This window comes from Genypterus blacodes, unplaced genomic scaffold, assembly GCF_046128005.1.
Source record: "Genypterus blacodes isolate CSIRO-AG114 ecotype Tasmania unplaced genomic scaffold, CSIRO-AGI_Gbla_v1 ptg000147l_1, whole genome shotgun sequence".
NCBI classification, from domain to species: domain Eukaryota; kingdom Metazoa; phylum Chordata; class Actinopteri; order Ophidiiformes; family Ophidiidae; genus Genypterus; species Genypterus blacodes.
In genome coordinates, this window is record NW_027466949.1 from 1,286,467 (window position 1) to 1,313,115 (window position 26,649).

The 26,649-nt window shown below is 45.2% G+C and overlaps 1 protein-coding gene across 1 annotated transcript; it reads right to left on the reverse strand.

The window, feature by feature from the left end:
- Nucleotides 1-281: 281 nt before the first annotated feature.
- myo6b (myosin VIb) lies at nucleotides 282-26,649 on the reverse strand. The gene is made up of 33 exons (XM_076165487.1): nucleotides 26,543-26,649; nucleotides 23,396-23,541; nucleotides 21,671-21,740; nucleotides 21,510-21,583; nucleotides 20,974-21,103; nucleotides 20,780-20,885; nucleotides 20,614-20,669; nucleotides 20,433-20,530; nucleotides 20,175-20,339; nucleotides 19,515-19,595; nucleotides 18,749-18,757; nucleotides 17,796-17,976; nucleotides 16,521-16,665; nucleotides 14,881-15,038; nucleotides 14,556-14,647; nucleotides 14,151-14,223; nucleotides 12,938-13,065; nucleotides 12,190-12,285; nucleotides 11,513-11,680; nucleotides 10,955-10,993; nucleotides 10,769-10,862; nucleotides 10,515-10,645; nucleotides 10,268-10,345; nucleotides 10,034-10,163; nucleotides 8,973-9,063; nucleotides 8,276-8,426; nucleotides 7,112-7,320; nucleotides 6,894-6,972; nucleotides 5,702-5,859; nucleotides 4,311-4,414; nucleotides 3,315-3,449; nucleotides 2,218-2,436; nucleotides 282-2,118 (listed from the first exon to the last, which is right to left on the reverse strand). Exons 2-33 carry the CDS (start codon nucleotides 23,510-23,512, stop codon nucleotides 1,919-1,921), a joined length of 3,765 nt encoding a protein of 1,254 aa, XP_076021602.1. The 5' UTR covers nucleotides 23,513-23,541; nucleotides 26,543-26,649; the 3' UTR covers nucleotides 282-1,918.

Here is a 26,649-nt window from a genome sequence, read left to right on the forward strand (position 1 = left end):
ATGGAGATTTTTCTTTTTTACACATTTTGCATTTGAGAATAAAATGTTTTTGCATCAAAAACTGAAAATGCTGTTTCCATTGTTTCTTACTGCACAAATGACCTTTTATGAGATAAAGCCTGACTTTTGTTTTCTCCGCTTCATCTTGTTACAATTTAACTTATTTATTGGTTGTAATATTCAATTTTACTTGTTGCGGTGCTGCTTTTTGCAAATTTGTTCCTGACATGTTTCCAGTGGCATTCTTAGGAGAGTAGAAATGATGAACAACATGGTGGCATCCATTTATTTTCTAAGATATATTCCAGTGTAAATGCCAACATTACAACAGAAGATGTGAAATCCAACCGTTACAGTCGACCATCTTTACGGAAACGAGTCGAAGCCTAAAAACAAAGATATGACACAATCCGAGCGATGAGATGATTGACACATTCCTGACTAACAAACAGAATCGACCTTATGAAGACAATAAACATAAAGAAGCACAACACTCACACACACATTACATTGCTATCTGTAAAAGAACCCAAACCCTCAAAACTGCAAACGTGACGGAGGAACACAAACTTGTTTTCCCTTCTTGCTTATTAATAAACGAGCAACAATTCCATAAAAGTGAAATGTTCCTTTCTTCCATAACTCCAAATAATCAGCAACAATGGACAAACGGCAAGGAAATGAAGGGTTGAGAAGAGAGAAAGTGTATTTTTGGATTGAAAATACACTCAGAAGCTATATGGAATAATGATATTTAATGTGCAGCCATCAAAAAGAAATGTAATGGCTGCCCCGTTTAATGTTATGCTATAAACACCAGTGGTTAGTAATGAACCATATCACATCATAACAGCTTTACAAGCTTTGATTGATAAGTTATGAGCCTGCCCAGTGACATTTGCAGGAGCTCTCAATACATTTGCATGCAAGTAATGTTCTTCACCAGGTGTTCTTCTCCCTTGAGTGATTCATCAGTGATTCCTTAAGTTGCACAGGCACCCAAGGGTCCAATCCAGTACAAAATAGAGAAAAAGGAGGCCAGCGTTCAGCTGATTATGCACTTGCTGGCTGCTCTCCATGATGGTGGTTCTGACCTAGTTTATTTGCTATCCAACTCGCCTCAGATATTCGCCTCTTAACAATCATGATAAAAGCTTTAGCTGGAACCAGATGCCACACAGGGTGATGTCATATATCAGCTGTGGAGGCCTTTTGGGAGAAGGATGTCAATGAAACCGGGCAGCCATCATTGTTGAAATATCTGTGCGAGGCTCAGGACTTATCAATCAACCCTGTTATCTATTTATGCTATTCAAATGTACAACATAATTATATTTATGATTAGATAAATATTCTTCCCTCACATTCTGTATAAAGTCATCTTTCAGCGAGCTCGTTCTCATTTGTTCCCTTTTCATCCTTTATAGGCTGCACTGTGAAAACGTCAGTCTAACTAATGACATCATACTAAATCCAATATGCTGTGTTGAAAAAGTAATTAAATTCTTGATACCCAGAAACGCTATGAAGTGTGAATTCAAGACGATTTCTGAAAGCATCTCCTCTAAAATCAAATACATTCTACCTCGTTGGTCGTAAGGTTTCATTTTAATATTATAGATCAATTAAGGCTCATCGGTGTCGTGCAGTAATATTGCATTTTAAGGCCTCGGAGTGGGACGTTTCATTTCATTTCATTCAAGCATACATACACAAATTCTTCCTCTAGATGAATAAGGTTACACGGCAAAATAAAAAGATATATAAAAAAGGAAAATAAACAATAAGGAAAGTGATGAGTCGACAAATTATACGGGCGGAGGTTTCGAGTTTGGATCCCAGGCACACTGCGGTTTGCCCTAACATGACTGCTGTGTGCATGTGTGCTGTTTGTGAGTTTGAATGAACCCGTGTTGCTTCACTTGAGCAGACTCTGGAGCATGGCGGTGGCGTAGGTAGGACGCGCCTGCTTGTTCTCGATGGCTTTCTTCAGGTACTGAATGCCGTCGCAGCGTTCCCATATCTCCTCGAACTGCCTCGGCAGGATCTCCGCCCCCCTTTTCCTGGTCAGTCCCGTCTCCTCCAGACTCAGCTCGCACATCTCCATGTCGTCTTTGCCTGGTCAATGTCGGGGACACAAGACGCGCAAACGCTGCTGTTACTGTGTGTTCTCTTTGGAATTGAGAGGAAACGGAAGCAAAAGCGTTCCTGGCTTACCTGCCACCAGCACGATGGGCCGCTTGTCCGGGTGGAGCTCCATCTGTCTGGCTATCCAGGGCCCGTCGAAGTGGGCGTACCACCAGCCTTTCTTCTTATTCTGGGGGTCCTTGTACTGGTCAGCCGGCCGGATGAAGGGGATGCGGAAGTAGCGCTGCTGGCGGTTCATGGCCACTTCTTGATGCTGAGCCGTCAGCACAGGAGCTGGATTCTGCTCGGCTGTGGTGGTGTTTTAGTGGTAATGCATCGTTAGAGAGCCGTGTGAGCAAAGACAGCTTTCATTTTGGTCTTGGAAGAAATCTTATCCAAGAATACTATCAAAGTACACTGTGAGTAGGAGAAAGAAACTATAAAGCTTTGAAAAACATCAAAAAGGACGCAGGAAATGCCTAAAATACCTCAGGGGGGGAAGCCATGTAGAGCAGCTTTTAGCCCCTTATGAGATGGCCTCGGTAAGACCCGAGCTGCGACAGGATCAGAATATAACACAAACAAACCAAAGCCGCTCCAGCTTTCAGGAGCTGTCGTATCAAAAGAGGAGGGCGAGTAAATACAGTCAAAGTAGGAGCAGCGGCGGCGGCGGCGGTGGGCGGCGGCGGTGGCGGTTTCCTGTCGAACTTAATAGGCTACTTGTTCTTAAGATGAAAAAGAATGGAAATGAGAGCATATGTGGAGCACTCCAGCTTTCAGGGAACAAAATAATGTGTGTGTGTGTGTGTGTGTGTGTGTGTGTGTGAGAGAGAGAGAGACCATGCTTGGTTGTGTTGGGAATGAAACAAGGAAAGGAGCGCAAGCTGCCTAACTTCAAACTTGACGAGGCGTTGCCGGCAGCCGTCCGCTAATTACAACAAATATTTTTTGACGGGAGAGCCTGAACGCGTCACGGGGCCTCGTTCTTTTCATCGCCTTTTCATGGCGTAATGAAATGAAACACGGTCAGGTTGTTTTGTGTGCCATTAATCCCTGCCAATGAAAGGCGAAGGAGGGGGGAACGCAGAGAAAATAAACACCACTTGTAACCATAACGGCAAATTGAATATCCTGATATATGAGAGAAAGCGAGCAGAGAGGAGAGAGAGAAACACACATGTACGCACCGTAGTCGGTGACGCATTTTGGGGCCCTCTGATCGCTTCCGTCGTCGTTGCGTTTCTTGTTCTTGGACTTCCACGCGTGATAAACCTTCAGGCGGCGGTGGAACTCCTCCCTGCAGGCGGCCAGGAGGTCGATATCTGTCCGCACAGCAGGACGCCAGTTAGTACAAAAGATGATCAAACGCCAAAGCGCACAAAGTTACACAGAAAACATCAAACACATCCATTCCCTTTAGGGGGCAAATTCGGAGGCTACATTGCAAAGTTTCCCTATTTGCTACCTGCCACCGGAGTGAATGAGCTCCCAGCAATTAGCCAGATGTCCTTGGAATCCCACAGGGGCCATCAGAGTGCTCAACACAGATCAGATTACTGTATACAGTGGCTTCATAGGCAGCCCAGTGGAGTGGAGTGGCATCTGTGCTTCGTGCTGACGTAGGAGTGGAGGGGTGTGTGTGTGTGTGTGTGTGTGTGTGTGTGTGTGTGGGGATTGGCTTGCAAGCGCCTACAGAGGGGGCAGAAGTCCGCCATCCTCCATAATGGCGATAATTTCCAACCTCTCCTCGGCTAAAAGGCGGGCTGATGAGCTGCAGCAGCTGCAGGAGGATCCTCACATTTCTCTCGCTCTTTTTGTTTTGTTTTTTTTTGCACCGTGCAGGAAAGACTTAGTCCAGCTGCAGTCTCAGCTCCTTGACTTCCACTCTGACGACTCGGAAAATTACCGAGAGGGGGGGTTTAAAAAAATCAGAAATGCAAATAGGAAACTTAAGTGTGTGTATGTGTGTGTGTGGAGGTGGTGCCACACGGTTTGAGACGCTGAAAACACGAGCTTGATTGTGAATTATTCACCAAGGGGGCTGGATTAATAATGCAGCAATGAAGGAGGGATTAAAGGTGTGTGAGGGTTTTCATTATGAGCTATAACAGCTGGTTCAGCGTGGACCGCCTATGTGTGTGTGTCCCGCGCGTGAACTGGGACACATCGGGGCTTGTTCTCACCACAGGAAGTGTTGATGACATCTCGCAACTCAGCATACTTCCACTTGCTGAGGTCGTACTTTTTCACGCCGGCAGCAGCTTTGGTTGCCTGCACCTGAGGACCCCTGTAACAAATAACAGACCGGGACGAAAAAATGGGTGTGTGAGAGGCGATGAAAAGAACAGAGCAGGTGATGAGGTGGTTCTCACGTCTGTGTGTGTGTGTGTGATTCAGGTGAGAGTTTACTTCATGCGTTGTTAGAAATCAGTTTAGCAGAACATAAAGTGAGACAAACAAGAGAGTTGAAATGAAATCGTGCAGGGATCTGAATGCTTTTCATCGAGCTCGCTGCCACATAGTGAGACAGGAAAGCGGACGCCTCATACACACACACACACACACACACACACACACACACACACACAGACAGACACACACATGCGCCTTGGCCAGGTCTCCTCGTTGTCTGGGCCGATTAAATTCACATTAGAGAGCAGCCACCGGGGGCAGCAGCTGAGGCGCTCCTCTAATGTTACCGCCCGACAGATACCGGCTTACACAGCCCGCCGTATACCATGACAATGCGTTCAGGAATGCCAGTTAACGGTCATTCCGAGGGGGCAGAGCTATGATGAAGTATTTTGCCTCTAACGCCAAGGATTTCCCTTCTCTCGTTACAGTCGCCGCAGCTCCTAATCACCAAAGCTGCGCTGATCATTCCACTTAACACTTGATGATGCACACTGACTAGAACCATCTCTCAGACACACACACACACACACACACACACACATTGAAAACACGTGTCCGAAGTGTGACAGTGAAGGATCGGAGCATGAATGCAGCAGGTGAGTGGGAGGAGGAAGAGGAAGAGTTAGAGGAGAGCGAGGTGAAGATGGAGCATTAGTGCTTTGGGACATGGCCGCTTTACTTTAATGCGCTTTAATCCGTCTCCTTCCTGGCCTCTTGCCACTGCGGAGCGCCCGACTCACCAGGATACCGGACGAGACGCACATTCTGCGTCACGTCCGTCTGCATTTGATGATTCATCCTGTTTTCCAGCAGATGATTATGCTGCATTCCAAATTTCAAATGGGAATTTCCCGGATCGTTACGGCAGCTTTGCATTGCTCATGACTGTCTTTGTGATCATTTGACGTATCGGAATGATGACAGGAGATTACGGCGGATAGAAGGAATGATTATACTATGATTATAGATTGTGTTAGGATCGACTCAGACGCAGGCGGGAGTGGAAAGCTTTGTTGCCTTACATGACTCTGCCGGACGCAAAGGAGATAGGAAGACCTGAGAGAAACTGGTAGCTGGGGGGAAACACAGCAAGGGGAAATGTAGTTACACACACACACACATGCTGGCCCTGTGTGTCTCGGTCTCTCCGTGTTGGTACCTGCGCAGGCCGGCGTCCTGCCCCTCCTCCGGGATGAGCTCAGCCTCGCTCTGGGCGATCCTCATGGCTAACTCCCTGTCTCGCTTCTCCTGCTCCAAAACGGTGTTCTGCTGGACCTGCTCCTCGCGCTCCAGAGCCAGCTGGACCTCCAACTCCGCCTGGAACACACACACACACAAACACACACACACACACACGTCACCTAGTTCTTTTTTGGTCCTCTTTATATAACTTTTACACGTACATAAATCTAGATTTCTGCGAGCCGCCCTGCTTGGTGATGAGCAGACCTCAGGTGTGTGGCCGAGCTTGATCAGAGCTATTATCCAGCTTCTGGGGCCGCTAATAAAGCATTAATTATGATTTGTCTGGACACTGCGAGGGACACAGCGGATAAACATTCATCATTTCCTGCGGTTAGTTCATTCATCACAGGCTTGACCAAGATTTACTACCTGAGCTCACGATTTTAGACCAAACTTTTCCATGCTAGACAGTAAAATGCAGAGAGATGATTTTAAGAGATTAAGATTTAAAGATTATTAGCTTTCAATGTGATTCTACACATGGTCTAATATTGTACAGTTTCTTAAATTACATTGTCTGGGCTTGTGTGTGTGTGTGTGTGTGTGTGTGTGTGTGTGTGTGTGTGTGTGTGTGTGTGTGAGAAACATGGCGACAGGATGACAGCAACACTTTGCCAGGTTAGGAGAGGTTATTGCAAGGAAGCCAAATGGGAAAATGGGAATAACAGAAATATTACATTGGATAGAAAGTGAATGAGAGGAGAAGCAGAGAAAGATGGAGATGGATTCATGTGGCAGCAAAGGGCCCGTCGAGTCTGAGGCACGGTAAGAAAATATAGGAATACAGCAAAGAGGAACAAATTACCGAAGTTAGAAGATATATGACCCAGCTGTTGCCGTGGGAGACCACTGAGCGAGCGGTGAGAGGGTGTAGATTGAATTCTTGGCAGCCTCCGGGTTTCAATTTATATCAGTCAGGTAATAAAGTAAATCAACTTGTAGAAGCTTTAAATTTGCCGTCGTTGCGTTGAAATCGTTATCGTAACGTTCAAGTTTGTGTACATGTAGAGTGATGCATTATGGGATGGAATTCAAAGTTTAGTCAGATGGGAAACAATCAGTCTCTGCTGAGTCGGCGAAAAACTTCATCCCGTTACACTTGTTACCTGCATGATCTTCTCTTCCTCCTCCCTCTTTTTTCTGTCCTCTTCCTCCTGCTTCCTCTTCAGCTCCATCTCTGCTTTCCTAATGTGTGTGTGTGAAGAAAGCAGACAGGTGGCATGACTTCACTGTGAGCTGAGGGACAAACTTTACAGCTTCTGCCAATCACCATCAATCACTCTCAGACACCTAATGAAGAACAAATCCCCCCGCTGTCACTTACAGCCTCCTGTCCTCTTCCTCCTGCTTGCGCCGCTGTTCTTCCTTCTCCCTCGTCTTCTTCTCCTTGTCCATCTCCTCCTCTATGTGCTTCAGCCTGTACTGCTCCTCCTCCTCCTGCTTCTGCCGCTGCATGGACGCCAGCAGCTGCTCCGAGCGCTTCATCAGCTCCTGGTACTCCGTGTCGATCTCCTTCCAGGTCATCACCGAGGTCTGCGGGTCAGGGGGGGGAGAAGGATCACAGGGACCAGATGGAGGCCCGGGTTCAGATTTCTACTTAGTTCCATCTGTGCCGTGTTTATTAATTACGCCGATGAGATGCAACAGAAAGCCCACAGGAGGTGTTATACTTGCAATAATCCTAATCAATTTCTCGGAAGTGCCCACCTGCGCTCTGACGCTGACTCAGCAAACACCTCCCGTATGGTGACAACAACACAGACGCTGACTCACGCGCCGCCACAGTGTTCAATCCCCTCCTGAGGTTGTCAGATAATCATTTCGGGGGGTAAGGAGAGGTCAACCCTATTGTGAGGACTCATTAGAATAAGTCTCTAACGGTGACACGGGGAGGGAAGATGACAAGCGCTCGTCCCTGGCGCCATAAAGGCCTGAATGACATCCCGCTGGCGTCTCATGTATTATTCAACCCCGCGAACGCCGTGCCAGGAGCGGTTTTATGCCGTTTGTGTTGACAGCGAGGTTGCTAATAGGCCAACGGAGGAACAGAGGGGAGGCGGGGGGAGGCGTAGAAAGGCGGAGGCGTGATTCCTTCTGTGTCGCTCCGAATAGCTCAAATAGTTCTGAAAACCATACCTGTTGTTTGCATATCGTTTAACCACAGGGAGAGAAGTTTCAAGTCAGCTGGATATCATGCGGATCTGTTTTCGCGATGATTTGCTCTACCTGGAGGGCCCAATAATAAAATATGTGCTTATTGCAGAGGGAGAGCAGGGATTTCACTAACCGAGTTTGATCATTTAGCAGAACGGCCTAAGAAAATGTAATTATGGAGGAGGCGAAGGTCTGTTCCTCAGAAACCGCTCCTTGTTTCTATCCTGGAGTGAAAGAAACTAAAAGCCGAAGAAGTTCAGACGAGAATGCTCAGAGCTTTAGAGGGCGACGCCGCATCGCTATAATCAGATCAGAACCCTTGAAGATGGATCACCTTTATCTTGGTCATGAGAGCGTCCACAGAGGCCGCCAGCTCCTGGACTTGTTTGGCCATTTCCTGCTTGCCCTCCCCCAGCCCGTTCACCACCTCGTTGAAGCGCTCCATGTGTTTCTTCAAGTTACTGACTTTCACCAAACCGTCGATTCTGCAAGAGGAGAAAGAATGTGTATTTGCATGTGTCCGCATAAGAGTTTGTACTTGAGTGACAGGCAGAATAGAATATCAATCACACAGCGGATCTGCAAGACTGAGGAATGAAACCGCGAAACCTCCCGCGTATTCAACAACACGAGCGATTGCTGACAAAGAACACAACCATAGGCAATCATACACACACCCACAGCCAAGACGTGATTCTAAAAACTATCTGAAGAAAGCCCATCATCCGGATGGATGTTTTTACCACAGCCATTCTTCCCAAGTGCAGCCCAATACAGCAAGACATGCAGTATTTTCCGAGGCAATACAGTAAGACATTTCCCCACAGATGACTTTCTAGATTGATTTGAACTCCTAAATTCCCGGCACGGAAAGGCCATCAAAACCAACCAAGCGTGGATCTGTTTAAATAAAAGCCACAAAGAGGAAGAGGAAGCATAAAAGAGCAAAAAGGCACAAACACACAAATGGCTAGCAGGAATGTGTGTGTGCGAGGGTGTGTGTGTGTGTAAGGTGATAGGGAGCTGCTCACCGTGGCTTATGCTTCTTCTTACACAGCCACATGCGGACAGTCTTCTGAATCTTAATGCAGGCCGTAGCTCTGTAAGTCATTTTGTGTGTAACTGTTGGAGAGGAGATGAGAGAGGAACAACATTCATTTGTAGCAGAGACTCACACTAAAACAAATATTAACACAAACATACAGTAGATGTAAAAGGTTTGACATATGAACAATCAAAACTGGATCAAAATATATGGCAGCCTTGTTTCTTTGCTCATCTTATTGCATCATTAATACTTCACCGGTCAAGTGTGCCGCCCTTAAACATCGCACACACGCACGTTGACACACACAACGCAAAGGCAAAGCGTTAAAGGGAATAAATCATCGTGTCCGAGGAAATTAATTTCCCCGAGGTCGTTTATGCAAGAGATGTCAGGCGGGGTCAGCGTGCGGCCGTAACTGTAACCCCACTGTATTGTGATGCCTTTGCATGAATAAGCAGGTGCCAGACTTCGCTTAGTTAAATGGCACAAATCAATAACTTGGCTCGGTCGTGTCAGAGTTCAAGGAGTTGCTGTTAAAGTGGCGCTGCTTCCAATATGTAGGATGAATAGAAAGCGTGAAACATGATTTAGCGTCGCTATCAGGCCTGTGAAATATATACACTCTGCAATGACAAAGCGTCTTATAGCCTCACGTCGAAAAGTGAAAAGTGAGGCTAAGCCGGCAAAAATAGGCTGCGTTAATAGGATTTCATATTTGGTTCCATTTGCAATTTCTGTTGTGTGTGTGTGTGTGTGTTGAAGTGTAATGTGCAGCAGTGGAGTGGCTAAGATGTGACTCGTTGTAACGCAGCAGGTTTACCAATGTGGCTCTTATATAAGTGAGCATGGTGGCGACAGAAACACAGAATGATTCATCAGGCTGCACATTGTTTCAGCACTTCAAATCACAAGTACTAACAGAGGCCATTTTGTAATCAGGATCTTGAACAATGCCAGAGAATTGATTTAATATTTTTGACAAGTCTAAGCGACAGAACTGCAAAAAGTGACGAAATCTGCAGATCTTCGGCGGCTGTAACGTACGTTTGATGACAGACAAGGTGCACCACTGGACCTTCTTCCAGCGGCTGCACACCAGCCACTGGTTGACCTTCTTCACCAACTCTGCCAGGTGGTCCGGATCAGACTTCATGATCTGGTCGAACTCAGCAAACTGATGCACAACACACACACACACGCGCAATCATAACAGTTCCGACCCGTTTAGAGCTCATTTAGACATCATGAGGTAAATGCACTTTTGTGTCTTTGTCGCACCTTTCCGGGCCGGAAGAACACTCTGGTCAGTCCAAACTTAAAGTCCATGTCATTGAGTCCAAGAGCTTTAAACAAAGCCTGGAGAGGAACAAATTAAACTCAATGAAACTCAGATATCTAAGCTTCACTTCACTTTAAACTGATTAACTTGGTATTTAACCCTCGACTTTCCATTATTCAGCGGAGGGGCCAAACTCTTTCACTCATTCATCAGATATACAAACTAGCCGGTGCTCGGCCGTCCCACCTTGCAGAAGAGTCGTGGATCGAGCCGCGTCAGCTTGTCGGGGAGGTATGCTTTGTACATGTTGTAGAGCTCGTGGAAAGGGGCTCTGGAGGGGAAGCCGCCCTGCATCAGGTCCAACACCGACACCATCCCTAACGCACAAACACAATGGGAAGGATCTCAGAAACTACACGGAGGATGTGATCAAACCTGCAATCAATTCAACACCTGTGATTCGAACTGAGGACGTAGCTCGTGTCTGTTGTTGGTTGTACCTGAGCACTGGAGCTGCGAGAGGATCTGCGCTCCTTCAAACTGGTGGCTGACCATCTTCAAGTTGGGTTTAACACAGCGGATGAAACTGGAGCCCTGAACACACGCAAGAGAGTGACGTAAAAGAGTCAGAACACACACACCGGACCTCTGCTTTGTATGAGACGTAGCAATAATCCATCACTCACTGTGCTGCGCAGCTTCTCCAGCAGAAGGTTCAGCTGGGTCTGTGTGGGCGAGATGATTCTTAATCATGTTTGTTGTGTCGTTAAACTAATACACTTGTTCTAAAACTTTGAAAGGACTTTAGAAAGGACAACAATGCCACAGATGCTGCTTCCTTCCGTCTATTGAAACATAAATGAAAGTCGCCTCCTCCTTGCTGACTCGACTCGCTTTCCTTTTATGAGAATCCCAGAGAACAACTCTTTATTTCTCTTTCATTCTCCCACTCCCCCTGTTTTCTAATCTCTGCTCCGTTATGCCTCGGCTGCCTTTAGAAAGCAGGGGAGGGAGGAGGTGTAACATTAAGCAAGAAGACGGATGCGTAAAAGTTCGGAGAGGAGAGAAAACTTAAGCGTGGAGGTTTGTAGATTAAAGCTGGAGAGGTGAAAGGTCGCAGAGTGAACGCTCTCTCTCTCTGTGGGCATAAAACAACTGCATAGATTCATCCATGGATGAATTCTTACCCTTTATTACAGTGGAAATATGAAATATGACGCACACAATCACCATCCGCTCTTTACCTTGAACTTGTTGCCCACGCTGATGAAGCTGAGTTTGCCTGCCTTCTGCTTGGAGTCCTTCTGAGTGGAGTTTTCAAACAACTGCCGCACAAACTTGTCTTTGGACTCACAAACCAGGCACTCCAAGGACATGTGCAGGGCGTCGTTGTTCTTCTCCACAAAACGAGTCTGAGAAAACGGCACAGGACGAACACATTCCACACATGCAAAGCTCTGTATCGTTCAGTAACGATCCCTCCCGGAGTACTTCATTATACGAGTCCACTGACATACAGCACAATTAATAGGTTCATTTCTATTAGTCTCTTCTATAGGCCAATGGGATCAGGTCCTTTCTCACTTAGGGGCAATAACAAATTAATCGACGTTGCTGCCGTTTCTTACGGGAATTCAAAGAGTCACATTTGCGAGAGCCTTCACTTCTCTGTCAGTGTGTGTGAACTGCTGTTGTGAGCTCTAACGTATCTTAAGACACCAGTGTGCTCGCTTGGGTTAACTTAATAGTACGGGTAGGATGTGGCTCCCTCCTATGACTTAAGGGTCTTTTTTAATAATGCGATATATTATAAACCCTGAAACTACATTAAAGAAAAGGATAGCGTAATATTTAATGTTGTCAGAGCCCTAAAGCAAAGAGCCCACCATATACAATAACAATAAAATGTGTATAAAATCACCGTTTCATAGCAGACGGCTCCGGCAAAGTGCCTGATTATAAATCCCTCGTCGTCCCGGAGATTCCTGTGAATGGCCAATTTAGACTTCCTGGGAACCTATAAGTGGCAGAGGGAGAACATAAATCACGTTTATTTACGGCGCTAAAACATATATATTGCCTCAGCGATTACTACTTCACACCGGAAGGAATGACGAGCAGAAATCACCTCGTATTTACCATCCAGGCCCCTTCACACACCCTCACACACCCTCTGCAGACCAATCATTTTATTCACTATGAAATATTAAATGCCCGTTACATTCATCAATATCTACAACAATGTATCATTAGCCTTCACCTATCCTCTATGCCTGTGTGAAGGCTGAGATTTGTGGTTGCAAACTGCACTCTCATTCTTAAACTTGAACCGATGACAAGACGGCATTTCTAAAAGGATTTCATGCCCGCGGCTGCACTCGCAGGGAAGACGAACAATGGCCACAAAGACCTTGGAGATAAAGGGAGGGACTACAGCTGTGTGTCATCCATTAAACAGCTGTTACAGACGGGCCAGGACCCGAACGCACAATGCCACTGTGCAGATTCATTTTCTCCGGGGTTCTCACAAAAGAACCTTATATGTACAGAGAGAGAGAGAGAGAGGGAGAGGGAGAGAGAGGTGGAGGGCAGGGGAGTGATGGAGGCAAAATGAGGCTGTGAGTGGAGAGAGAGAGAGAGTGGAAAGAGAGGGGCGAGAGAGCTCTGACCGTGAGTCTGAAGTGGTCTTTGTGTTTGCTGTGAATGGCCACGGCGAAGTGTTGGTCGCTGGCCTGAGGTAGACGGTTCTCTTCATCCAGAATGTCCAGGATTCCCACAAGCTTTGCTTCCACGAGATCTACAAACAACAACCACTCTCTAAAGTTCACTCTGAATCGCCGCATTGATCCATGCAACCTCACAGTAACTTTACAGTGCTGCATGCAAAAGTTTTTGTGTAGAACATTTTCAAATCAAAGAGCAAATGTATTCATCTGAACTCACAAGTGTTCGAGACACACAGTGCTGATTTGTTAAACATTCAGTTTCTAGAAATGAGATGTATTGGAAATGTCCTCTGTGTTCTGTTTATGGATGTGAATATTCAAGGCACAATACATGTTCATCAGGACACTCATTTAACCATATATCTGAATTATTCATGCGACACGCTGTGTTTGGAATATAATCTAATAGCCTCAGGACCTCAGAAAAAAATTAGCATGAACAAGCACCTGTGCATAAATCCTGAAGATTGATGACTGAATTAATGGCCGGCCTGAGCGGTCATTTGCAAGTCATAAACGTTGTTCACGGCTGTCAGTTAACCTCGCACCTGAATAATCGCAGCCTTTGAAATACAAATCCGACTGCTTCACCTTGATGCACTGACTACTTCGCCGCATTCATCCATGGGGGCTTCCGTTCCGAGCAAGCGAGACAACAACAAAACAACAAGGCAGCATCATTTTCTTCTGCCTCCCGCGCCACAAAAGAGGGCATAAAACCCACAAATGCTCATTACGCCTGCTCCCTTCAGACGCGCAGATATGGCAGCTTGCTGGATAATGAGGAGCCGGTATTTTCGTCCCCCCCCCGACAGGTGTATTTTTCGCTGCTCCGAGCGCGAGGAATGGCCCACATGAACGCCACGTGACTGAGCTGATGTTCCACGTGAAGACCATCCTCGCCTTGTTTGTGCCGTATGTCCGTCAAACCCTCAAAGGCAACACTCTTGGGCTTAACGAGGCGGCCCTGAATGTCACATCAGAATACCACACAGGGTGCAGATATAGATACATACAAGCAGACAGTAGACCCGAGTTTGACCTCGGTTTAAATTAGCCATTTTAACAGGTTTGGAGGCAGATGTGACATCTTGCGACAGGTCTGACTGTGTGTGTAAGGTTGTAAAGAAGTGAAACGGGGGTTTGCTGGATTTACCTATGCAGTCCTGGTTGTCAACATAATGCACCTCGTTCACTCCCAGTCCTTCCCTCTGATACAGCTCTTGCTCCTACACACAAACACAACACCCAGGGCAGAAAATCAAAGCCTGACACGCTTTTGATTCCAATACGGAGAAAGTGCAAAGAAACTGGCATTGTAAGCTGTTTAATTGGGGGGACCTTGGAAGACAATAAAGCCTTGTCGTGTCTCTTGAGAAATTAGGAGTTTGTTTAGAGAGGAAGGAAAAGTGAGAAAAATAGAAGCCTGGCAACCACTTGCTCCAGGTTAGTGAAAGAGTCGTTAGGTTTAGTTCGTAGGTGATGTCGTCGCCAGTAGCAGGCCCCGCCCCCCCTCCCCAGCTAAAACAAATCTTAACCCACTAAAATCATCTCCACCCACCTCTTTTAGAATGCGCTCGTTGAAGAACTGCTGCAGTTTCTCATTGCAGTAATTGATGCAGAACTGCTCGAAACTGTTGTGTTCGAAATACTCTGGAAACACAAGAGGTGGGAAAAACAGATTCCAATTAATATCTGAAATGGAAAATTCTGAAAGCAGAGGGGGGAATTACAAGAGCCCCTTTTTTTTTAATGAAGTATGTGTGTGTATGTGTGGCAGGGTGTTTATCTATAGAGACAAGCTGCACAAACAAAAAGTGCCGCTTCGGCTCTGAGTGACATTTTTTTTTGGTTTTCAGTACACAAACTGTATTTTACTGCATTACCAAAGCCGGCGATGTCCAGCACTCCGATGAAGTGGGTCGAAGTCTCAAAGGGGAAGCACTGGTTTACTCGCTTGACCACATGATCGAAGAGGCGACTGTATACCGCCTTGGCCAGGGCGTCGCGGGCATTGTTCGCTTGTTCCACCTTTAGAGGCACCCTGCGGGACACACAAAATGGGACAGAGAGAGAGAGGGACACAGAGAAAGAGAGAGAGAGAGAGAGAGAGAGAGAGAGAGAGAGAGAGAGAGAGAGAGAGAGAGAGAGAGAGAGAGGGAGTGAGAAAGTGAGAGAGAGTCCGAATCTGGGACATTCTTGTTTCTTATAGACTTTTTGGAAATCAACCTATTTTTCACACAGCAGAAAAAGTTTATCTGCATCGATGTGTCGTTCCTTATCACTTCCTCCATCTTGATCTCTGCGCTACATCAAGGTGACCAGTTTCAAATATTAAAACCCGAATGTGAACCTTGAACCCTGCCTGACTCACTAATGGCACTTGAACACCTCTTCTGTTAAATTATTCAGTCGGAGTTTGACCCTGAGGGCAAAGGGCGACTCCGTAGGGTGCAGGACAGACTGTTGTCCCAGGGAAGTTGGTGGATTTAAGATTCTAAAGGTCTGCCTCCTGCCATGATGGATCATTACCCAGCTTTATCTTTTGATATTCCATCCACCTGCACTTCATATAAAAAGAATCCTCATCCATAACAAACAGGAATGGTCAGCAAGTCTCCAGGGAACAGGCTGAACAGGTGAAATGGATTCGATCTGGGACACCAAAACAATTAATCCCACTGCCAGCCATTTTTTATACCCATATCAATGGTTCATAATTCACACCAGTTACAGTCATTGCTGATCTCATCACATCCCACACCCCCCCTCAGGTGCTGTCTCCCTCCCCGAGTGCCGGGTGGATCTGTCTGGGGCTTTATGACAAAGCCCTCAGCCCCGGCCCTCTGCTCCCTCCTCGCTCCACCTGCTCCCCAGACACCGGGCCCCCTGCTGCAGCCTACTGCAGCCCTGCTCACTAAACCTCCTCAGATACAGTTTGCATTATTTATACAGAGAAAACACTTCCAGGCCAGGCCAGCATCTGGTCCCTCTGAAATATTCATCCGCCAAAACGAAGCCCCATCGCTCACAAACTGCACCGCCATCAAAGCACAAAGGAACAGTGCCGATTCTGCAGCATAACCTCATCTGAACGACACTGTGCGTGAGATCACCTCAGACATGTAGGAGTGTGATTTACCAAAGCAGAAATATCCCACCATGATTGTATATAGCATCACAATTTCACATGAATATGCTGTAAATACGTCGAGTAACAGGCTTAATCCTGGATTTATTCTCATTGCTTTGGTCCTGGTAAATTGCAGGATATCGGCACTGATGCGGAAAGCACAAACTGCCTCGTCACTGCCAATATTGATTCAGCTTGAGTTGATTAATTTCCACCTAAGCTATTCTCAGATCTGTCATTAACTCACTGCTGTGAGCTGGCACAATGTTTCTGAGGGACTGAGATGACTTTTCCCTCTCTCTACAAATACACTTTCAAAGTAAGATAAAAGACTCATTCATCTCTGTGGCTGACATGCTGCTGCTGTTGGAAGCTTCTGGATGCGGCTCTTACTTGATAACTGTTCCTTTGGCGCCCCCTGCTGTGGTGAGCATGATCCTGGTGGTGAGACTGACCCGCAGATCATCATGGTCCAGGCCCAGCAGGTCGGCGCAATACTCCAGGGTCTGACTGGACTGATTCTTTGGGACGCAGCCACCTGAAAACACACAGACACACACGCACGCACGCACACGGACACACACGTAAGGGCCTTCCGATTATTACACAAGACTATGCAATAATGTAACCCAATCCTAAATCCTTATGTAGTTTATCATTTTGAAAGTAATAGTTTTTGTATGACTTTAAACTTAATGCTTCTTCTGTGTTTAACATTTTTTAATTTAGATTTTTGCAGATTAGCTTTTCATGTGGAGGGAGATCGTCTGTGATGCTGGCTGATATCAGGAGGGAGATATTATTACAGTATATCCACACATATTTCTGATTCTGGTAATTTTGAATTACTGTATAAATAAGATAAGATAAGATAGAACTTAATTTATTTCTAAATGTTTTTATTCAAGAAAGAAACTTAACCCATTCGTCTTATGATGGTACTTATGTTTATGTTAATTGTCACGGTATTATTGGAGTAGGAATGTGTTTATTTCGGCAATGGGGCGGAACGTTTGAGTTCGTTTCGGTTGCGTTGGGGAATCAATAGTGAAGCGTCCAGATTCGCGCGGTTACTTCAGAAACAAACTGGGAGGAAGCGAGACGTGTTCCGGTTCACCTGCTCAATACAGGTCGGTAAAATGTCAATTAACTATGACAAACAACCTGATAAAGTTATTAATTAACCTTAATTAATGCGACTGTCAGTTAAATGTTTTGAATGTTGTAATAATAGGGAACCGAAGTAAAGTACCTCTGCTTTGTTCGGGTTTTCCACACTTTTAACTTTTTCAATACTTAAGTCTTAACTTATCCGTCGTAAATCCAAAACATTTTCACAAAAACTTTTCTCTGTTGGTGATAAACAATGTTATATAAAGCACAGCTGACATAATACTTTGCAGCTTATGCATTTCCAGTGAAATATCCTCCTGCAGACTGGAGGTGATGTTTGTCTTATTGTTGACAGGAGCAATAGTTTGTTCGGATAACATAAAGGAATTGGATGGTTGGCCTGAGCAGTGACAGCCACCATGACAAACACAAGAGTGCCACTGGGACAAAAACCTCTGCAGAAGAGTTCCAAATATGATTTTGAGCTGAAGTAAGTAAAGTTCTGTATTGTACACATCTGATCCAGTTTTGGTGTTTATAGGCTCGTCTCTTTACCCGAGGAGCTCCCCGTTTCCTCAAAATCGATGTTGCCCAGGTGTAGGACGCCGGCCACCACCCTGAACTGGTCCAGCTTCTCCGTGTCGTCCAGGCCGATCCTCTTCATGGCCTCGCACATCCTGATGAAGTCACCCTGGTCGTCGAGGAGAGGGTCCTTCAGAGCGCCACCCTGTAGGTGCTGAGAGACGCAGCAGTGAGTCAGAAACTATGTGTGATAGCAATGATTTCAAACCGAACAGCCCAAACTAAACCCAAGCAGCACCTATTAGTTCATCTACACATTCTACAAAACTATCTACTACCATCCAGCAGCAGCAGCAGCAGCACACAGGGAGCAGGCAGATTCTAGCCGTGACATGTTTTTACACCGAAAATTGATAAATAAGCTATTTTGGAAACGATACAGAACATTTTGAAAGCAGAAAGTCGAGGCATGCTGTGTGGAATGTCACTGGATGACTTCTCTCTGAACTCTGCAGACTCAGTTCAGCTGTCCAGATGGTAGAGAATTGAAACTATATTATAACTGATGGTGACTGGCTGAATCATACAATGATATTTTAAAAGGGCGCCACAATTATGACCAAATGTGTACGATCGTGTCATAATACAGCGAGCTATCAATATGTGTTTGCATTTAATGGTCATGAAATTCAAATAGAAGCAGATTTTTATCATAATGTCGACTAGTTTCCGTCTTCATAATTGTGCAGCCCTGCATTATTTGACTTTGAAAGCTCTGTTTGTTTCTATCTAAAGCAAAATCCCACCCAGTCCCCTGCATGCAGACAATAAGGAAGCATGCTCTCTTGTTTCCTGTTTGCACGACACACACAAACCCACACACACACACTGCGGCATGCAAAACCAGGGAGTGTTTACTTAAATGAACAATACAGGACAAAGAGCAGGGAGAGAGAGAGAGAGAGAGAGAGATAGAGAGAGATCACCTTATTGTCCTGTATAACACAGGCGTGTGGAGGGACAAACAGACGCACAATACAGTGATTTCATTAGTAACATATTTAGTTGTATATGTCATTTGTAGTATTTATGACACACAAATGCGATGTATAACCGGTGGAGCCTCGATTTAAATGATTCATCTGGCAAAAGACAAACAAATGACGATGGACCACATGCAAATCAGGTGTCCTTCCTGAAGCAGCGCGTCGGTGCTGCACAGGAGGATCTCAAAGGCGACACGAGTGTGAATCATCGTGTAGAAAGGAAGAATAAAGGCTGTTGTTGGACTTGAAAAGTAAAGTAAAGTATCGTTCTCCACCTCACTCTTGTTTCACCTGATTTTCCCGACTTTTCATTAGCGTAAAACATTTGATTCAATGAAATTAATACGCGAAACGAACACCTATAATTAGTCCCCAAGAGAGCAAAAACGTCGCAGTTATTCTTTTAATTGTTTGGCGATATTAATTACAAATGTCCTCAAGGAATTGCAACTCGGCTGTGTTCCTCACATCTTACATAATTCATCAAACACAGAGACCTGAACTCATTTCCTGCCTTGCAATATTCCTATTGATGAATCCTGCACACGGTTAACGTATCCATCCAATTAACTTCATATAATACTTCACAATCTAAAACTTTGTGTCCCATAAAAGGCAAAACGTAACACATTTGTTCCCTTGTAGATGAGACCAAAGTAGCATCAAACCATTGTGTTAATTCATGTATGGAAAGGACAGAACATACCTCGGGACTTTTGCGGTTCTGCATGATTTGTTTGTCAGAGTCCTTATTGGCAAAATATCTGGTGCAACCTCGATTCAGATACTGCAACACACACACACACACACACACACAAGCAAAATCAGCTTAATATCACACAATTTATTCTTTTTTTCATCGTCTAACAGAATTACTTCATCGTCTTCTGATACCATTTCACAGCTGAGCGGAAGTGATGGAAGTAATTGCCTCTGTTGACGTGGGCGTCACATGAGAGAGCTGACACCATGCCATGGCGGCAGAGTGTGTGTGAGGGTTGCTTGAGTACTGTGCCGTTGTGTAAAGCGATGTTCAAGAACCCGAGTGGGCAGATTAACACGTTTGTGGCCCTGTTGTTTTGATAGTTGCTATCAAAAGGTACATCATTTTATTTTGAAAAGTTTGATTTCACTCCAATGGATCTGTTCACTATATATTAGTGAGCTCATGTGACACCTAGTGGTCTTTAAGAGAACTTACAATCCAACTCTACAAGGAATCCATCAGTATTTAGTATCTTGATTCCCCAATATTAAGTTAATTTATCAAACAGGCATTAAATAGAGGCTTTGTTTGGTTTTGTTGTTTTAACACAATTCCCCACTTCTTAAGGACTCCTATGGTGTCCAAAGTGTGTGGACTGACCCTGAAGCTGTCCGGAGAGTCCAGGTGTAATTTCTTCTTGATGTCCTCGGACGCTCCGGCACACAGCCTGTAGAAGATGTGGTAGTTCCTCTCTTCGTTACTCTGCATGCAAATCCTTGACTTCTCCAACAAGTAATGGGACACAAATCCACCAACCACCGCGTTCTGTCGACACGAGATTGGAATCAGATGGTCAAAGCAGGTCCACACGGAAATATAAACAAAGCAAACAAGCAACCATCCGAGGAGGAACATCACCTTCTGATTAAAGTGGATTTCCACAAATTTCCCAAAGCGACTGCTGTTGTTATTCCGGACTGTTTTTGCATTTCCAAAGGCCTCAAGAAGTGGATTTGCTGAGTTTTGAAAGGGGACAAAAAGAGGATGAGCTGCTGTTTAAGCTCTTGCAAACTAACATCTAACTCTGCTGATCCGTTACCTTCCACAATTCTCTCATCGATATCTTGACCAGTTCCGTATGATGTGGTCAGATACCTGCAGTGAGAGGGTGACACAAGGGCGACAACAACAACAAGGATACATGAGTGAAGGAAATCAAGAGAGGAGGAGGTACCGATGCAGAAATGATGCAGGTGGACTCATACCTGAGAACAAACTTGGTGTTTTCAGTCTTTCCAGCACCAGATTCACCTGAAACTATGATGGACTGGCTCATCTTCACCACCTTCATGTCCCTGTAGGCCTTGTCGGCTAACAGAGAAAAGCATCACAAGTGTTTTTAACTCATTTTAGCTTGTGTATACTAACTCCACGGCGTTTGACAGCTTGGAGTTCTCACCGATAGCGTAGACGTGAGGTGGCAGCGTGCCAAGCGACCTCCCCTGGTACGTCTTGATGGTGTCTGGGCCGTACAGTTTGGGGATGTGGCAGTAAGGGTTCACAGCGATCAGGATGTTGGCCACATAAGTCTGTGTCAGACAAAATAACAGATGAATTATTAGATTAAAAAAACACTAGGAGGAAGAGGAAGGAATCAGATGATTGGCGAATAATGCGAGAGCACATAGACGACAATATGTCCGCCAGCTGTCCTTCATTTCCTAAGTGAATGACTTGGATCAGGATTGGGTTTGCCAGTGTGATTCTGTGACCGTTCACCAGCTTCCCTTCCCTCCTTACCACCTGGCCCTCAATCCCCAGGGGAGGGAAACCAGTACGGCGATCTCCTCTCCTTCTGTCCAACCAACCTGTTATCTCCTCGCGATGCAACTGGATAGCGGCGCGCCTTTAAGCCGCGGCGAGAGCGTAAAAAGAAAGGATCGATAGCGATACAAACGGAGGAAATAGAAGGAGAAGGGGGAGAGGTGGACGTACATAAATGTGGTCTTTATTGTACCGCACTCGGACGTTGTTGAGAAGAGTAGCTTCATTCAAGTACATGAGGGAACCTGCGAAAACAAAGAGAGATTATGTTTGACTTCTTGTTTTCGTTGTTCTAGCAGGTGATATTTGCAAAGTTTAAACGGGGAACTCACAGTTGTCCTCCACATGTTTGTTGACGTCGTCCTCTGCTGGGAAGACTTGGCTCATCGACGCCAGAAAGGTCTGAAAGGCGAAAGGGACTTTGACACTTAGGCAGCACCACAGTGAAACATTCTCAGTCATAAAGATAGAAGATGGGATAATTCAGCTGTTTTTGTTTGTTGATAGGCTTATTACGACAGGAGATAAATCTATTAGCATCCTCAAAAGGAACAAGAGTTAATCGGCATAAAAAGATAAACAAGCACGCGTAAACGATGAATCATTCATCGCGCCGAAAGATTTGCAGTAATGATGTTTGGAGGCGCGCAAGTTCTCAGGCGGAATTAGTTACTGACATTCTCCCTCTATTGTTTAAGAGTCTGAGTTAATGGAAATAGACTCAATGGAACAAGCCGACTGAGAGAAACAAGGGGAGACATGGCAGCATAATGAATAATTTGGTGGTGGAGCAACAGGATCTGAACACCTGAGTGAGTTAGCAGAGTGTGTGTGTGTGTGTGTGTGTGTGTGTGTGGAAGAAGAGATACTAATGGTACTGTTACGATAAAGAAAATGGCTTTGATGGTTCAAAGAAGACGATCAGATCCAAGCAGGGCAGCTTTTCCCCTTTGCATGGTCATTACATCATCTATCACTGTGTGTGTGCGTGTGTGTGTGTGTGTGTGTGTGTGTGAGAGAGAGAGAGAGAGAGAGAGAGAGAGAGAGCAAGCCGCCATGCAAACAGGCCATAAGCATACACAGAACACTCTTTGTGTGGCTGCTACCTAGACTCAGAGTGACAATACAACCATGTGACAAATGTCTGACCAATGAAATCGGACACTCTGGCTGTGACCCCGGCTGAGGGTCACACATAGAGCTGAGACCCTAATGAGCTGGAGCGGGAGGAAGACCCTCAATGCTCCATTCATTCCCTCACTGAATGGGCTGGAATTTACACCGCCACGCTTCCTGATAATGATTCACAGGTGGTAAAGACGATATCAGGCAAGAGCAGATTTGAAGCAGGATGAGATTTTAACACGACGTGAAAGCACACAGAATAAACAAATATGCACGTGCTTTCATTTGCTATCACCTCTCTGCGATTTCACCTATGGGAGAGACTTAAAATTCAGTGCGGCTGCTTCATGTTGGATGGTAAACATCAGACGCCTGCTCGCCGGGGGGACTCGGCGTGGCTCAGGTGTAACAGGTGGCCTTTACCTCCTAATGAGCAGCTCTCCCTCCAGGCAACACTATCAGCACACCTGCTGCCGCTCGCCTTATTTATTCATGCCTCCGTACGTGCGGCCTCTCGTGTTTCTCACATTTTACACACAGTTGCGTTTGCGCTGCTCTGCCTTAAAAGTGCAATTATAGTCTTCCTCTGCGGATGTGCCACGCCCGTGCGTCCAGAGCGACAGGACACACAAATGTGACGTGTGAGTTGATGGTTTTGGAGAGCAGATGCAAAAAGATGCAAAAATTAGAAGTTTATACCGGTCTGTAAGTCCAAACTAAACAAGGACATTTATGAGTGTAATGGATGCGAGTGTATGTGTGTGTGTGTGTGTGTGTGGTAGTGAGCACCCTCCTGGGCAAACAACACCCAATTTATCTGACATGATTCCCCAGATGGACTAATTTTGCCCTCGAATGGAAAGCCAACGTACTGTAAGTGTGTGTATGTGTGTGTATCTGTGTGCTCCTGTGTGTGTGTGTGTGTGACCCACCTTGCCCTTCTGGTTCAGTGGCTCTATGGTGAGCGCGTCGGCTCCTATGTCAACGATCATGCCCAGCTGGAACCCGTCGGTGGGGTGGGGCGCCCACACTGGCTTCCCGTCCTCCATGGCTCACCTCCCGTCAGTGCAGACACACACTGAGAAGGGGAGCAAGGTGACGCGGTGTGAGTGACACATGGCACAAAAGCGGCTTAAAACACAAATATGACGTACTTCTTCACAAAGTCAAAGTCAACCTCAATGCTTCCAACGCACAGGCATAGTATACTATGCAAATCACCTGACTGTCATTTGCATATTATACCATTACCTTCCTCCCTCCCGACAATAAAGCTTTATTTAAAGGTCTGGAAAAACCTGACGTGCCCTTTGAACATCAGCGTCTACCTGACAGGGGGACTTATATTCCATTGGCTGTGATCAGCAGGGTTTCCACCTCTTGTTGATGAATGAATTCCCATAAAAAAACAAAGATGAGACCTATTTTTAGTCAAAGTGAGTGGCGCTGGTATGTCTGTAGTATTTGCATCGTGCCATCAGGACTTGGCTTCACCATTGTTGCTTGTTTAGTTCCACCTTCACCTGCTCGTTCCTCTTGAGGGATTCCAGCAGAACAACACGAGCCCATGTGAGCGGTCATAGTGTCAAACTGACCCAGTTCACTTTGGAGTGTATCCAGTCAATCAGTCTTTGTGTGGACTATGCGGGGGTCCAAGCTATAATAACTCAAACTGAAATGAACTGCATCTTGACCTTGACATAACCTGTGAAGAATGAATTAGCTTCTTCATCTGACTTTTTAGCTGTGTTTTCACTTTTCAATGCCTTATTGATACCCGTGAGTCATTAACAAATCCTAACAGTTAATCCTCAAACTAAAGAGTTCCTTAAAGCAAAAGTGCTGACGTTATCCCGATCCAATTAACTTCAGGATTGGGGTCAAACGTTCGAGAGCGACTGGGAGCCTGGAAAATGCTGATTCAGCGTACCGGCTTTCAAAGTTCACGAGGTAAATTAACTAAGCGTGGCGTCGCAGCCAGCTGCACGAGTGACCTCTCTCTGGATCGAGATTAGTTTTAAAAGTACAAGAAGCGAAAGTCAAACGTTTATTTCTGCAAGTTTGTACTTTGAGTAATAAGGTAACAGTAGTCAAGCTTTTACTGCTCCATTATCAAGTCCGTCTGGTCAACACGCCTCCATCCATCCCTCCCTTCAGGGATTTTGTAACATAAAGCTCACGTGGTTAAAATGTTTATCTAAATATCTCATGAATGTATCTGGGGACACCTGGATCAGATGTACACGCTCTATAACAGCCCAATAAGAGTTATATGAGCCTAAAGGAGGATAACGTACAGGCGTGATAAGACACCTGGCTTACAGTAAGATTGCTGATAATCGTTTACAACTGTGACCTTTACAATACAAAATGTAACAATTACGCTAGCAATTGGCAAGAAGTGATTTGCATCCAAGACTTGTTAACAAAAACTACAAACTAGGGCTGAAAGTGAGAACTCCTTATATTCAATAAACCCATAGGAAAGTGAAGAAAGTGAAGAAAGCAAGTCACAGCTGCTATCTCCTTTCATTGTTATATAGCCCATCCATTACAACGGCAATATTCCTCTGTTTACAATAGACGTCTGTGCTGAATGTAGGCCAACAGCTGAGCAAGAGGACAATCAGACACGCAAACTTTGTACATTGCAAGAATCTGATCTACTTACAGGTCACGTCATAGCAAAAATGAACCTTATACCTGACAGATGTAGAGAGAAAGTTACAGAGTAAGTGATCCAGGCTGTGAGAAGCAGTCACATAGGGTTAATATGGAGTATTGATCAGATTCTGACATACTGATTGGTGCTGATCACAGGCCACATTTGAAGTTTGAGCAAAAGTCGATGTGGACTGGAAATGGTAGCACCTGGTACTCAATCACAACTCTGCATTTCTTTATCCAATATAGCAAACTGACCTGGAAGGTTCATCCCACAATACACTACATGTGTCCTAGTTTGATTGATTACAGTTTATCCATAGGAAATATAACTCATTTACTATAAGTTAAATGTTACAAATCCACATTTTAAAGTAAAGTACAGTCTATTACAACGTGCTGGGTCAAAAGGTGAGCCGTCTGCCATCATACTTAACAATGCTTTGAACTAAGAGCTTTGGCATTCATGTGCCTTTGGATATGCTACCTTAAGCAACAATCTGGAATATCACTTAGTAAGACCGCTTTCAGCCTCTGCAGTGGTCACCAACCAAAGCAAAGCCATCACTGGTCTCGGCTAACCTGAATCCAGTCTCACGCGGGTAACTTTGACTCAAATTGTCCTTAAAGCCTCTTAGTATCTGACCCTAATCCAGAGTGAGAGGTGAGACGCTTGAAGTCTAGGAAGAAATCTAAGGCTGACGATAAAAGTCGAGATCAGTTGTGTCGGCGGGGTTGTCATACAGTACGGACCACAGACACAACCTGGACACACACACAAGCATAGACATCAGTCTCAGCTTTAAAACGGGACACAAAAACACGCCTCTTGTTTCCTGCCTCTTGTTTCCTGTTCCCTGCCAGGAGAAAAGGATATGGAAAATGCATTGGATGTGTCTGCAGGGCAACACGAGAGAGAAAAAAAGAAGAACACACATATCACACACTCACAGGTAAATGTATAGATCCCACATATACTCTCCACTCTACTATATGAGTGATGACATGTCAGAGATGATCACTTTGCTCCAGAGACAGAGGTGAAGAAAGAAAACTTAAAGTACTTTGCAACACTACAAGTGACTCCTATAATAAACTTAACAACATTATACACATGCACGTATAAATGAGTAGTTATCCTTATAAGAATACTATTGCGTATTGAAATATTTATTAGGAAGTATAATATGATGACGCTAAGAGGTATTTTTTGAACGCTATGAGAAACTTCACATTATTTCATGTATTTATCGATTTTAAACCCGAGCCTATAACGGTTCTATAAGCGTATTATCGATCATTTCAGGCCCTTTCCAAACTACCATGATGTTACAGCAGAAATTCAAGTATTTAATTGAATGAAACGATGACAAAAACTGTGTAAAAGTTGTACATAGATGTAACAAAACACTTACGATTTACTCCACACAGTCAAATGTATGTGCAGGGCGACGGTCGGGACTCGTAACTCCCATACGGATGGATGTGAGTCTGTGGTCCGGGTCCTGTCGATCTTTCCTGC

Coding starts and splice junctions, on each gene's coding strand:
- myo6b (XM_076165487.1), bottom strand. CDS start 23,512: ATGGAGGACGGGAAGCCAGTGTGGGCGCCCCACCCCACCGACGGGTTC. Junction 21,584..21,670: donor CAAACATGTGGAGGACAACT/GTGAGTTCCCCG, acceptor TTGTTTTCGCAG/GTTCCCTCATGTACTTGAAT. Junction 10,164..10,267: donor TGTTCTTCCGGCCCGGAAAG/GTGCGACAAAGA, acceptor GTTGTGCATCAG/TTTGCTGAGTTCGACCAGAT.